This window comes from Pavona decussata, unplaced genomic scaffold (genome assembly GCF_977016875.1).
Source record: "Pavona decussata unplaced genomic scaffold, jaPavDecu1.1 SCAFFOLD_72, whole genome shotgun sequence".
NCBI classification, from domain to species: Eukaryota; Metazoa; Cnidaria; class Anthozoa; order Scleractinia; family Agariciidae; genus Pavona; species Pavona decussata.
This window is the reverse complement of record NW_028145491.1, coordinates 2,427,140-2,441,407: the sequence shown is the minus strand read 5'-3', so window position 1 is coordinate 2,441,407 and position 14,268 is coordinate 2,427,140. Positions and strand designations below refer to the sequence as shown.

At 39.0% G+C, this 14,268-nt stretch overlaps 2 protein-coding genes and 2 long non-coding RNA genes across 5 annotated transcripts in view; 1 reads left to right on the top strand and 3 right to left on the bottom strand.

Moving 5' to 3' along the window:
• Nucleotides 1-1,251: 1,251 nt before the first annotated feature.
• Nucleotides 1,252-1,987, bottom strand: LOC146476945 (uncharacterized). The gene is made up of 2 exons (XR_014865504.1): nucleotides 1,681-1,987; nucleotides 1,252-1,492 (listed from the first exon to the last, which is right to left on the bottom strand). It is a non-coding gene; the product is annotated as an uncharacterized LOC146476945 (long non-coding RNA).
• Nucleotides 1,988-2,150: 163 nt separating this feature from the next.
• On the top strand, nucleotides 2,151-8,648 carry LOC146476943 (synaptotagmin-C-like). 2 transcript variants are annotated; one of them, XM_085114043.1, is made up of 5 exons: nucleotides 2,151-2,308; nucleotides 2,413-3,107; nucleotides 3,981-4,028; nucleotides 7,193-7,328; nucleotides 7,845-8,648. In XM_085114043.1, the coding sequence occupies exons 1-5, from the start codon at nucleotides 2,302-2,304 to the stop codon at nucleotides 8,147-8,149; spliced, it is 1,191 nt and encodes a 396-aa protein (XP_084970169.1). In that variant the 5' UTR covers nucleotides 2,151-2,301; the 3' UTR covers nucleotides 8,150-8,648. The 2 variants fall into 2 exon arrangements, with proteins under 2 accessions (XP_084970169.1, XP_084970171.1); XM_085114045.1 differs by lacking the exon at nucleotides 3,981-4,028 and having other exon boundaries at nucleotides 2,152-2,308.
• Nucleotides 4,377-7,266, bottom strand: LOC146476944 (uncharacterized). The gene is made up of 2 exons (XR_014865505.1): nucleotides 7,136-7,266; nucleotides 4,377-7,105 (listed from the first exon to the last, which is right to left on the bottom strand). It is a non-coding gene; the product is annotated as an uncharacterized LOC146476944 (long non-coding RNA).
• The window catches only part of LOC146476940 (uncharacterized), a 41,135-nt gene continuing 35,407 nt past the window's right edge, over nucleotides 8,541-14,268 (bottom strand). The window contains exons 31-35 of the mRNA XM_085113900.1: nucleotides 12,810-12,879; nucleotides 12,595-12,672; nucleotides 12,115-12,183; nucleotides 9,282-9,339; nucleotides 8,541-8,899 (exon numbers count right to left, since the gene is read on the bottom strand). Coding sequence (XP_084970026.1) covers nucleotides 8,885-8,899; nucleotides 9,282-9,339; nucleotides 12,115-12,183; nucleotides 12,595-12,672; nucleotides 12,810-12,879 — 290 coding nt within the window. The 3' untranslated portion in view covers nucleotides 8,541-8,884. The remainder of the gene's footprint in view (nucleotides 8,900-9,281; nucleotides 9,340-12,114; nucleotides 12,184-12,594; nucleotides 12,673-12,809; nucleotides 12,880-14,268) is intronic.

Below are 14,268 nucleotides of genomic sequence, written 5' to 3'. Positions count from 1 at the left end.
TCCTTCATTGGACATTTGATTTTCGAGTCATTCTTGTCATGACCGAGAGTGAAAACAAAATGGGAACTCGATGACGTCACCCCGCTGGTGTCGCTATTACCTTTAAAGCTAAGACGGAAGTTGAAAGTTCTGGTGAAAAAAATAATAATAATAGTAATAATAATAATAATAATAATAATAATAATAATAATAATAATAATAAAAATAATAAAAATAAATAATATAATCTTTATTAAAAATGACCAACTCTTTTAAAACACAACACTATGCACTCCTAAAAATTATGTACATTTTCAGCAAATTTAAAATTCTCGTATTCAAATTCTTGTGGTATAAGGACATGTTCAACGTGAAGCTTTAAAATATTTATAAAAAGAAAAAATATTTATATTCAATCTGCGTTGAAAAACAAAGGAAATATTTGCTTCTGAAAGATATCATACACTAAAATGTGAAAATTCCAAAAACCCCTATAATCCAAAATCCTACTTAAATTCTGGCTTGCGTACTTTCCGATGTAAATATGTCAATGTCAGACATATTGGCTACTCTTCTCTTTCTCCCGGTTCCTCTGAGACACAGCAAGGCTGATCGTGGAATGGCAAAGGATACCTTCGCCCTTATCCAAGAAATGGTTGTAGCGTAATAATAATAATAATAATAATAATAATAATAATAATAATAATAATAATAATAATAATAATAATAATAATAATAATAATAATAATAATAACAATAATAGACAAAACTTTCTACTGAAAGGGACGCACCCTCGCTAAATGACCGATTGCACTTTCACCGCGATCGGTTCCATTATAAAAATTTCGTGTTTTCAACTGTCGAATAGCGAACAGACAAGGCAGGTCATGTCTTGGCACTCAGCTTTAGCTTTTCGCTCAATTCTGCATAGGCAATTCGTCATAAAACATAAAACGTGTTAGATCTGACATCATATTTATATAAATATAATCAGTGTACACCAAAAGCTACGAGCCAATCAGCGCGCGGAAATTTTGACAGTTATTGTAAAGAGTATCTTCTTGTGTAGTTTATGTACGGTGTAAGAACGTCGTTTTGCTCATTAGTTCACAGGTTACACTGGCCGCTTTTCAAATGCATTTGTACGTTTTATACTGCATCATTCTCATAATAATAATAATAATAATAATAATAATAATAATAATAATAATAATAATAATAACTTTAGGGGTGAATTAACAAGTGGTAACACATATAAGAAGTCGCGATCAATTAATAATATGCACGGTGAGCAATGGTATATTTAATACACTGATTCAAACAAAAATATAGCAACCTGATAACTAATAGTAACTAAAGGCTTACAAATCCCTGGCTCTCTTCAGTGTACTCTGGCATGATTTGTGCCATGTGATATTGTGTTTTGTACTGGTGCTGCAAGTAGGAATCGCGTGATCAATAGTACTGTTTGGTTCTGAAATAAACGCGAGGCCTTATGCCAGCGGAATCCCTTCTGCAAGCCAGAGAATAATCATTTGTTATATTTTAATTGAGTGTTTAGTTATGATGGTACAATTAGATTAGCAATCTGAGCATATACTACTGATACTACATACAAATTCATCTCTATGTTGCCTTAGCGATTAGATATTCACCATTGGATATTACCAATAAAAATAGTTTGCGGGGAAAGTTAACTACCTGATTTCGTTACACTTCTTTGGATTGAGTTTCATACTATGACTATTAATGAATTACTGACAGCAACATCCAAAACGCCAAGAGAGCTTGAAGTGCTGTTCTATAGTCAACATAGTAACATGCTAACGTAACTGCACCAGTGACGGTGCATTCCGGCTTTCTCTCGTTGTTTCGTACTCGCCACTAACGGACGGAAGTTCGGGTTTGCTGGTGTGTCCATTTTAAGCGAACGCTAGCTGGAGCAGATGGAAGTTGACTATTAAAGGAATTCGACGTGTTGGAGTGCCGACGCACGCGGAAATGAAATATAATTCCAAATAAACGTGACGTGAAAAGAAGTTGCATTACTCTCCCCATGTATGTATATGAATGCTAATGAACTACAACTGGGTCAAATCCATGACCCATGAAGGAAATCACTGACTTCCGCTGAATGAAGCGACCAATCGAGAAGGAGAGGCAACATGAATTTACACGTTGATATAACACTCCATTCTTCCAAACATTACAATCGCTCATAATATTTTACAATATTTAGACGTGATACTGTGTAGGGCGATGAAGCGTTCATCTGCAAAATAAGATTGACAAGTCTCGTCCAAAAACGCCTGATTGCATGCAATGGAAGGTGAGTAAAGAAACCATAGAACTCTCATTTAATGCGTCAACTGGCTAAGACACTGGGAGTCACTCATGTGTTTATACGCTAATGAAATTTGTCTTCCCTTTCAGATTTTATAATTGTGGTACTGGCTATAGCTGGAGGAATAATATCCGCGAGTATTGTAATTTCTATGTGCACTTTTGCCTGCCGTTACAGGTCCACTCGCAAAGGCGATAACACTAATAAATCGAGAAATAAGAGCGAGATTGAACCCATTCTCGGCCTCACTCCAGATGGAACTAGCGTAGACTCTGTCTTCCCTGAGCCGACCAATAAAGGTGATGTCTCTCCTTGCCCATCTTGCAGAAAATTTTCGACATCGCTTTTCGACCCTTGTGAATGTGACCCGGTTTCGTCGCCAAACTTTGACAGGAGGCCGTGCCAGGTGCAGTTTTCGCTCTTTTATAATTTCCACAATTCTCATTTGTTCATTAATATCATGTGCGCGTTGAATGTCCCGAGACGCTGGTACGGAAAATACCCCCCGACACAAGTGCGATTTCAACTCCTTCCAGACGATTCAAACATTTACCGCACTGAGATCAAAAGCAACACTGGGGAGCCCATTTTTAACGAGACATTTGAGTTTATTGGTTATTCGGAAAACGAACTCAGAGAATTAGTACTTCGTCTTGGCTTGTACGCATTTGACAAGTTCAGCAGAGGAAAAATGATTGGTTACACGGATGTTTATTTCAATGTGGAGAAGTTTCAACCAAGTGAGCCAACGATACTGTGGAGAGACCTGTTACCGAAATCTCAGGTATGATATTCTTTCCCGTATTCATTTTTAACAGTTTGGATTTAAATGAATGTAAATATATGAAACACATAGAATGTAAAAATATGAAACATATAGTTTGGATTTCTGCGGTAGCAGGTAAGAAGGAAGGATTAAACTAGGTTATGACCCGGCTTTCAATGGTAATCAACAGAGCGTGTTCCAGTTTGACAGTCTACTAAAGATCGGCACTTTAAATGAGGAACTTTAATTGTTATCAGATAGTACAACAATTAAAGTGTTAGTTAACTTTTTTTTTGTTCAACTTCCTCGTAACTTAAATTTCAACGACCAAAAGCGCATTGGTTGAGAATCGACAAGGAAGACGTATTTAATTACTATCCCGGCCTTAAACAATTTAAAACTTAACACAGAGGTCAGCTTTGACGAGTTTGCGTGTCTATATCACGAAAGCTAAATTGAGAGCTCTGAGATTTCCTTCAGCAACGCCGGATGAGAAGATTGTGACAATAAACAAGGAAACGCTTAGACGATTTAAATTACGCATTAAACACAATGTTACAAAACCCCACAGGCCCATATGCCTTTGTCCTGTCTTGATGTACCGCTTTATTCTCAAAAACTAACACTTAACAAATGAATGACATTAGCTGAGGAGAGTTGATATTTTAAGTTTAATCCTCTTGACTGGTATGCATGGATGGCTCGGTAGTCGAAAGGCCAAAAATATTTTCAAACCCGGCAAACAGCGAGCTCATTACCAACCTGGGCTCATATTTCTGACAACGATTGGCGCCAAAAACAAGCACTCAGCTCCGTTACAATATTCCTGGAATGTATCGGCCGAAAAACATATTTGGAAAACTAATTCTGTTATGTTTTATGGTGTTATAGTGCAATGGGAAGACTTATAAATCGAGTACAAGCCTCAGGGATACTGTGGTATGAAATTTTTCTATTTCTCGTCTGCACGCTTAAATTACCTGCAGAGTTTTGCAGTTTTCTTAAAAGTGGTAGATTAAAAGTATTTTGCAAGCTAAAAAAAGATCGAGAGATTTCTATGATACTTGCAAACAACAAACTATAATAACAATGGGTAACGTTTCACAGCCATTTAGAACATTGCTTCTGTAAACACAAATAAAACTAGTTATACCTTGCCTTCACTTTAATGAACTATGTGACAAAGGCTTTAATAGTTATAGTTCCTTCTGGTATCACTTTTTCTTGTTTAGTTTAGTTGCATTAAGGTGGTACGATATCCAAGGAGCAAAATAATTATATCATATATATTTTCTGCCGTTTTAAAACACAAGACTGGCGACATAAGTTGACAGAATTTTAAGGAAAATCACAAATTCATTTTGGTTAAAAAAAAAACACCCACACACACCGCGGCATTCACTAAGTAAAGTAAAGACTAAAACCAGGCATCATTAAAGGTTTCTTTGTTTGGTCGGTTTTATGGATATTAATTCAAATACCCGATCCTCTTAAAATACGATATTGAAGAATTCTTTGCAAAACGTCTTCGTTTGAGTGCTCCATGCCGGCATTGTATAAAACGGCTAATATTAAAAATAATAATAACAATAAATATATATGGCCCGTTCAAGTCTCGAGTCCATCAGAGCTGACAGCTGATTTATTTTTGTTTATTGCCACCGGTGGTGAGAATAGCAAATATACATGGTATTTTTGAAGGAAATCGAAACGAAATATCATGTAGGGAAAAACAAGTTATTTTTGTGCCTTGGAAACAAACCGCAACACACAATACGTGGAACGCAAAGTCGTCTGTTATTGTCGAATGCAGTACTGAATAATATCACGACTGATAGTTTACAGTTTTCATTGTTTCTTTTCCATGAAAATTGTTCAATTTTTAGGACTTCAACCACGGGTCGTGGAGCGGGCTCCACAATTTAGACCTTGGAAGACTAAAATAATTCATGTACCTGAAAAAATAAACCCATCAATTCACAAATTAAGGTATTAGCATTAAGTCCAATATTCTAAATACAAGGTCTGACCTCTAAGCCTGTGCACACTATGACTTGTCTCAAAATCTTCAGTTTAGTAAGTTACAGGTTTTTGATTTAGTTTATAACAGAATCAATCCAGGATTAGCCGCTCATATCGACATCTTTCTTCAGTTTTCTGAATTGGTTAGTGCTATTTCAATAATCACAACAACACTTACTGAAATAATGTACATGCATGTACTTGGTCCAAATTATCTCAAGTACTTCTGTCAGGAGAACAAAACAAACAAAATCATACGGCTTATTTTCAGAAGAAAATAACTATCAGTAATGTTATAGATTCAATTTGATTAATTTCAAGATATTCCATGGGTTCAAACCCGCTGGTTCATGGCATATCAGGATGGGATGAGGTGGGGCGGGGGAGAGGGTTGGTTGAAAAGAATTGAGTTTACCCGCCTTCACTGGTACAGTCCTGAAAACCAAAAGGCGTAAACTGGCGCAAATGCAACACTTGAACCGGATCCAAACCAGCTGAGCTAGACTGATTCGTTTATTATCTTACAAGGAAATTTCTTTCAGCCGGGTAGGATGAAATACACGTTTTAACCCATCCAGGAGAACTAACAGAAATAGTACCTTTTTCTGTGGAACCGAGAATCCGGATTATTGCAGTTCCGTTTTTTCTTCCTGTTATGATGTATGTTTCAGTAAATTCATAGAATCAGACTCTGCCAAATTGTCCCAGTAGGAAGTTGGCTCTTTGTAATGCCAGACTTGTTCAAACAGTCCCTCATTATTAGGGTGTAAACAATCGGGCGCAACTGAAATTTCGCGGACTCTTAGTCTTCAGTCACATGCGCGTGCGCGTGGAGGCACGCGGGGAGTGAGAAAGAAGTCCAAAGACTACTAAAGAGCTGATCAAACAACGCTGTTTCGGCTGGAAAGAGCTACGTGGTTGTGTTTGTTTTGTTGGATGCGTTATGTCTAATAAAGGTCACGAAGGGTTGGACTACCGATGGATCCTTACACTTACGGCTTTTATAAACGTGAAGAAATTTATTTTTCTTTTTTCAATGTTTATCTTCCACTGTTTATCCTGTTCATATGCGTCAATTTCTGTCACAACTGTAGATCTCGAAATTCTTCACTAGGTCAGTGAAAATGCTATAGATGCAAAATTGGATTGACAATAACACTCCAACACATTAGGGTGACCGTGGTTACAATGAACTTATAACTGAACAACATGAGACCGCTACAAGACTAAGCGATGACGTCATTACGACAATTACCCATCCTCACAAAGGTGACGATGTACACGCTTTTGCTGTCTCCAAGTTTTATTCACAAAATCCAACTCGATCAACTGTCGCATTCGTGGTCAGCGTAGCATTTTTAATTTAAACATTTCTCAACAGTTTTCAAACTCAAGGGAAAAAATTACAAAAAAAAAAACATACAGCAGCCAGCGTGGAACGCTGCTCCACTGTGTCCACGCTATGCAATCTCCGTAAATACCTCGAGTTTACATGGGATCTTCACAAAACTTCACATTTCGGCTAAATTCAGTATGGACAATTTATTTCTCCACTTTCTTTTTAACTCACTGTAAACTAATATTTAGAAATGTCACACTAATTGCGAATTTGCTTTTCTACTTGTTTACGAAAGGTAAAGGATTTCTATAAATGAGTTAGAAGTGCTTATTTTTCTGGTGCTACAGCCTACAATGAACTGCCTGGCTTCATTAAAGAATAAGGAAACTTAATAGCCGCTGTAAAAGATGTCATGTCATAGCTACTGCAATGTTTGCAAGTTTATCGTTTAATGTCCTTGCATTCCCAATATGTTATTTAGTTTGTAAGTAATCACAAATTTGCACTAACAGGGCCCTCACTTTTACGCTGAACAGGTTTACCCAGTTTAGTTAATTTAATTTATTGTCATTATCATCATTACCAACATCACCACCATCACCACCACCATCATCATCATCATCATCATCATCATCATCATCATCATCACCACCGCCTCCATCACCATTACGATCACCACCACCACCACCACCACCATCACATTCTATAGACATTTTAATCTTATTCCGTCATTTCACTGCAGACCCGAGGCCGTTCTTTAAGTCTCACAAGAGGTGAAATTCACATCTCTCTTCGCTATGAAGTAAGCCGTGCAAGATTGAATGTGCTTGTTTTAAAAGCTTCTAATCTGCTGAAGACCAGCAAATTTCTGAATACCGGTAAGAGAGCAGTTCTGGGAGAGATTCACATCTCTTCTCACACTGGATGTGCACGGGCAAGGCTTCCTTGACAAGGTTTTGTATTTTCGTGTGTACGACGAAATTTGTCAAGTTCTGGTATTAACAACAATGTCATGGAAAACTTGTTTCTTGTTCATCCTCCATGCATGAACAAGTCAAACTGTCACACGACTTGTCAAGGAAAACTTGCTCGTGTGCAGCCAGTCTTAAAGTGGTGTTCAATTACAAATAGTCGCGCCTCACCGGATTCCATCTTACTCATTTCATCTGTTGGATTGCGACTCATTCCCTGAAAAAAGATATTCGCAGGCCACAGGTGGAAGCAAGTATATTTAAATGGCGACAACCGCGAGGAAGTCACCCGTGATTGGTTTAACTTCTGATTGGCTGACAAAGTTGCACGTGGCGTAAAATAAAGCAAAACTAAAAGAAACGCAAAATTACTTTCGACACTCAGTTGAAACCACTTTAATTTCAACTTTTTTTTTTTGACAGCACCGTACGTGTCTGTAACCCTAAATGCAAATGGAGCAGTACTGGAGAGCAGACAAACAAAGAAAGCCAAGGGAATAAATCCGGTCTGGAACCAAGGTTTCTTGTTTGATGTGGAAAATGACACCATTGATGATTACTCTATCACTATCAAGATTATAAACTATGATCTCCTAACAAGTGACGAGGTCATAGGTCAATTGACAATTGGGCCTGAATCTGAAGGGACTGGCAGAGAGCATTGGGAAGAGGCCATGAGAAAAAAGCACACCAGAAGAGAGATAGCCATGACACACCCTCTGGAATAAGCCGCTGAAAGAATCCATGATCCCTCCTTGCCGGCAATGCCCTTTTGCGCCGTTCATTGTTTTTATCCCGAGCTGGGTTCTTTGGAATCAATCTTGCAGAAATATTTCCATTTGGATACACAATAGGGTACTGAGCCTGAGTACCGTGTTGGCTTCTGGTTCTCGTGTTGCTGGGGTTTATACGTGGATCTCGCCAGCGACACAATTGCAAGCACAAGAGTCTGCCGAAGCACTGAGAAGCAAAACTGCTTTGATCCTTGTCTTTGCGCAAGCGCTTCACAGAGTTTAAAAGGACTCTTATGCTTGTGCTTCAGTAGGCGTTTGTGCTTGGTCCTTTACTACATTACAAAACAGCGCCATAAGAGTACTATACAGTAATAAATATCTCAAAAAAAATTCAGATGTATTTTAATAACTTTCCTTTCTTCAAAGATATTTACAAGCAGTATATTTACATTCTTGTATGGAGTGAAAATAAATATATTAGTACATAAATAAATTATGTTTGATCTCTCTATTAAATAACTTAAATTAACTATTTACACTTTTAGCAAGTTGGATGTCGCCAGTTTTCCGACTTGATTTTAATTCTAATCCTGCAAACTTGAAAACTCGCTCACAATTCCATTCATTCTATATGTACAGTCGATTCACCTTATAAAAAGTTCATGAAAACTAAAATTTTTACATTACAATCATTCTTTCCACGCAAGTCAACGCGTTTTTCGGACATCGTTATTGCTGAGGAAGCTGAAAAATAAAAAGGCAAGATGAGAAGCCGAGAAACACTACACTACTTCTGGTGCTTTGACAACAAACCGTTCAAGCCTGAATTTTTCAGGCAAGTTGCGTCCAAAACTGCCACGGTCCTTTACGCCTCCATTTTGTTAACACAAGAGAAAACACTCCCGTACCATCTTCGATGCATAAAGAATTTGTTGGTTTGTTCAACAGTATAAACTCTTTTAATTTCCTACCCGTTATTACATGTAAGTTCTTAGCCTCATATATCCTCTAAACTATTAATAATTGCACTGAATTAACAGGTAACACCCTACACGACAAACAGACAGACAAACAAACAAACAAACAAACAACCAGCATCAAACTACAGGTAATTTCACACGTATACCTGCAGGGTATTTCCTGGATAATCATTAGTAGGCGTGAGCACACCGACACTCTTGCTTCTGGAGAACACAAAACAAATACCATCAAACACCAGTTATCAGACCAGTCTGGTAACACCCACGTTAGAACACATATGCGTTATTGACCAAGTGTGAGGTCAAGATGGCTGGATATTGGCCAAGTTCTTTTTTTGCGTTTTTATGGACCGAGACCGTCGAGGTCCATAAAAACGCAAAAAAGAACGAGGCCAATACCAGCCATCTTGACCGAACAAGCTTGATCAATAAAGGATTTATTATATGGCTTTACCTTGAAGTTAAAACTACAAAAACAAAACAAAACAGGACATGAAACTGCTCTATGCACCTATCAATGTTTTGCCCCAGGATGGGGGGGGGGGGGGGGGGCAACCCACGGGCATTTGACTTGGTGAAGCTCCACTCGGGTAGGGATTTTGACATCCACAATGGCCCCGTGGGTGGGAAATTTGACTCAGTCGCCAACTTCGGTCGCCATCCTGGAAGTGGAGAGGGCCTGGGAATGAGCGGTCCGCCATCCTCGGAAAATACCCAGAAGTCATTTTGATGAGTCCCCGCGCTCTTCTTCGCCCGGCGAACAATGGCTGAACGCAAGGTAAGGAGTATTTTGATGCTTTTAAAGTAAAAAGTTGCTGTTTTTAACACCCATCCGATATATGTCTTTGAAGTTTTATATTCATATAGTGTTTTTCTCTGTGGCTACTGCAAGAAAGAAGACCCAGAAGAGGAGGATGGAGCTGAAACTGTTCAGTGGATACAGTGTGATGCCTGCGATAATTGGTTTCACCAAGTTTGTGCATTAAACCCACTTGATGATGACATGTTCTGGCATTGCATGTTTTGTATTGCTGTAAACACCATGTGAAGCAGTTCACAGGTATAGTGTTGAGTGAGCTTACTGCACCCTGGAGTCGTTGAGTTCTTTAATAAAGTATTGTGATTGCCTCAGTCAGTTTGTTGATATTATACAAGTTCTGGGATCCCCAGGGGTGGGAATTTGACTTTTAATGGATACCCAAGGGTGGGGAAATTGACATTTGAAAGCCTGAAAATGTCAAATTCCCGTGGGGTTGCCCGCCCCTCACCCACCCCCCCCCCCCCCCCCCCATCCTGGGGCAAAACATTGATAGGTGCACTACTCGGAAAGAACTTCTTCAAAGCCGGCCGGTGCAAGATTTATTTTCAGTGCATTTTTGGATTAGCACGCAATCGTGGAAAACAAGGCATTCTAAATTATCTTAGAGCTCTAACTTTATAATGGCTTAAAGGGAGTACACAATTATTAAGAACGAAGATTTTCGCAAGAGCGGGAAGATTTGAATAGAAACCGGCAAACTCGCCATTTTCAGCCGATCGCGCGGTGGCGTAAATAATAAACATTTTTACACAGTTTTCGGCTTCCAATCATTAATTCTTGAATTAAACAATAGATTTTGAGATTATATGCAAACATAAGCAGAAAAAAAGAGCGGGTAAATCAGAAAACTGGGCGAAACTTTGACAAGACTTTGTTGTTTACAACAAACAAGACGCCGCTAAAAACGTGAGCTTCTTCGGCGAACTTGAAAAAAATACTTTTCTGAACTGCTCTAAACACTTAACGCAACTTCCACTACGCTATGATTTAAATACAGTCATTGCAAACCTAGAGAACTTAGCAATTTGGCACTCGACTTGAGACATACAAAATCAACTCTATCTAAAATACTACACGCAGAGCAACTCACCGATTCAACTCACATTCATTGTAGCTGAAACAAAATTTTCACTACACCAGGACGATTTCATCAGTCTCTTTCCTTTCCTTTAGGTAAATGTTGAGAGTTTACCGAACTTTTTAGTGAGCGTTTTCCCCCAAAACAGCGAGAAAATCGAAGAAAAGATTGCATTGTTGTTGGGATTAAACTTTCGATGCCAAGCGGACGGGCAAACTGGTAATCCGAGCGGGCAAGATAGATGCCTGCAATGCAGGCGTATTTTTGGAGCAGGAGCGCTGAATAATCCTTCGTTGCTGTCATCTTGGGCGAGGAAGCGCGTTCCCTCTCCCCCCCCCCCCCCCTCCCCGTCAGCCTCCTTCAAATACGCGAACTAAATTTATTATTCAGCGCTCGCCCATGAAAAACGCCTGCACTGCAGGCTAGCAAGATAGCTCCATCTTACCCGCTCGGGTAGCCAATCACAGCGCAGGATTTGACTCAACTTGCCCGCTCGCGGAGCCAGCCATACAATAAATTACCTTATTGCATAAACACGCTAGCGGCGTAATCTTAAGGTAGTTTCGCCTGACATCACATGATGTAACTGAAAAACTAGAGCTCAAGAGATGTGTTGTTTGTGTCGGTCAACGTCGCATTCAAGGATTTGACATGAAGTAACTGGCGTGAGGTGCAATGTTTGCATTATGTCACAAATGAAACCAAAGGACACCCGGGTTATTAATAAGACATGCATGATTGGAAACTGAATAACACTACACGTTGCATTTGTTACGTTAACAGAAATGACCGTTGCCTGTCGTAAATCTGCGAAACGTATGGGCTCGCTAATCGTTAACTTTTCAAATGCCAACAATAAGTAGTGTTCTCAAGCCAAGATGAATACTAGTTTTGTTTTCTTGTTCTCCTTGTTGTTCTCTTTTTGGGGTTGGAAATGTTCTGGTGGACTTTTTTTGGGTGGGGGTGGGGGAAGGGAGAGCATGACAAGGGAAAGTTTTATGGATTTATGTGGAGAAAAATCGACTTCGGTTGACGTTCTGGTCGTTAAATCCTGGGGTTAATATCCTCTATTCACGGTTACCTTTTGCGTAAAGTTGTTTTGCTCTCTCTTTTTCTTGGACTCAGAGCTGGATCAACCTGCACGCCTTTTCTATGAGAAAATAATACGAAAAGCCATGCCATCAAACAGTGAGGCATATGACTGTTCACATACATGACATCTATAATTACAAATGGTTATTTCAGATTGGAAGGGCCGTGTAACCTGCTTCATGAAACTTTTTGGTTACGAAATCACATTTCACCAGAAATAAAGAAGACTCCATGTATGCTTTCATAATAATTATTGAGGGATAATCATGGCTCAGGGCCACTTAACTGACAAATGATGCTTCACGAAACACACACAAAAGCCATCTCACATTTCACGCCAAAATATGGCAGTTCATTGCTTATGAGAAGACTCTATACCACTATACCATCACTAATACAAAGTGAATTCCCCGGATCACTCAAAAAAGCATAAAACCTCATCTTGTGAGGTTACGGCTATGACACGTACTCTTCAGCTGCTGTCCTCATTCTACACAGCTCCTCCACCTGGTTACGAAGTTCGTCACGTTCACATTCCAGGTTTTTACTACAAACAAAACAAAAACTCAGTTTTTAACTGCACAAACACTACGCATGCTTAACAAGACATTGCTGATCTTGGCACCCATGATTTTTTTTGACGAAAAAGTCACCCCCTACACTCTTATGCAGATCAAAGATCACCTTTTAACTTCAAGAGCAATTTTCTCTTCTGTTAACAGCGTGACTTTTGTTTCAAGCTTTGACTTGGCATCTAAAAACAAACAAAGCAAAAACCATCATAAAAACGTTGCAGTTCACCGTACCGGGGGAAAAAATGGCGACTGGAACATTTACCCATAATTCTTAGTGCACGAAAATCCCCCACGTACAGAAAAGTTCTCTGAAAAACTTCAAACCTAACGTACACAATGTTGTTAGCACAAAGACGAATTTCACAAACAAATAGCTTTCTCTGTGCCTATTGGCTGTTTTAGGCTCGCAAGGTATTGCGGTAAAATGTACAACCGCCTTTTTTCCGCACGGTGGATTACTGTCGCTGCTAATAAGCAAACTGGTCTTTTACAGCCGCAAATCACGAGAAATGAATAACCACCAAAACGTTAAAAACGCCTCTTCCCTTCCTCGGCACTATAGTAGACTTACCAAAAGACTGTTCACTATCTTATTTTCCCTTTGCATTCTGAAATTAACAGATACCAGGATTATTGAATGAGCAAACATGTCTTGAGAAATATAAATATCACAATCCTTTTGGGAAAAAATATAAATTGTTGTGGTAGCCTTGGAAATGTTCATCTCGTGTTTTACTGCTTAGCATCTGCATTGTGCATAACATGTTTCCAGTCTTTCTCTGTTTTCAGCTATTTTTACGTTGGTGTGATGTCTAACGACCTTACCGACGAAACTGAATGTAAACGTTAATTTGAAGAAGAGACTGGACATTACAAATGCTAGGTTACACGTTGTGATGGGAAGAGACGAGGATAAAACATTTCAATCTTATATTTCACTGTTCTCATTCACAGTGTAATTATAGTACCTTACTAAAGCAAGAAAGACAAACAAGAGCCACAACTAATGAAACAAAATGCACATCCCAGAATCAAACCTGCAATAGGTGTTTTTCCCTTTCAAAGTTGGTTCTCTTTCGCTCCAGTTCTCTCTCCATCTCCTCTTCAAACGCCTCCCTCAGTTGCTAAAAGAAATCATTTTTTAAGCCTTACTCACTGACGTGATAGCGCCAAACTAAAAGTGTACATTGCGATGTACAATATATGACACGATTCATTGTATGCCTGGAGCGCCTGTGCAGTTTTGTGGACTGAAAAGGGGGGGAGGGGGAGGGGGGGGGAGAGTGTATTGGAGAAAGGGCGGGTAATAGGTATATGGACAGTTTACGTGATGAAGAACGGGGACTCATTTAAAAAAGAACAGAAAGTGAGTGGAGGGCTTATTTGACGAAAGGTGCCGGCTTGATGGCATCGTTACAACAAAGTTTCCTTTGTATTAAAGAAAGCCTTTAACTGCGCCGTTGCTTTCGATATCCTTTTACGAAATTATGTGAATTTCTTTTAATGTTCTTCCCAAATATTGTGGTATAAGTTTCTTTTATCTTATCACCTATTTGCTTGACAATTAA

Coding starts and splice junctions, on each gene's coding strand:
- LOC146476943 (XM_085114043.1), top strand. Junction 3,108..3,980: donor ACCTGTTACCGAAATCTCAG/GTATGATATTCT, acceptor ATGGTGTTATAG/TGCAATGGGAAGACTTATAA. Junction 7,329..7,844: donor CAGCAAATTTCTGAATACCG/GTAAGAGAGCAG, acceptor TTTTTTTGACAG/CACCGTACGTGTCTGTAACC.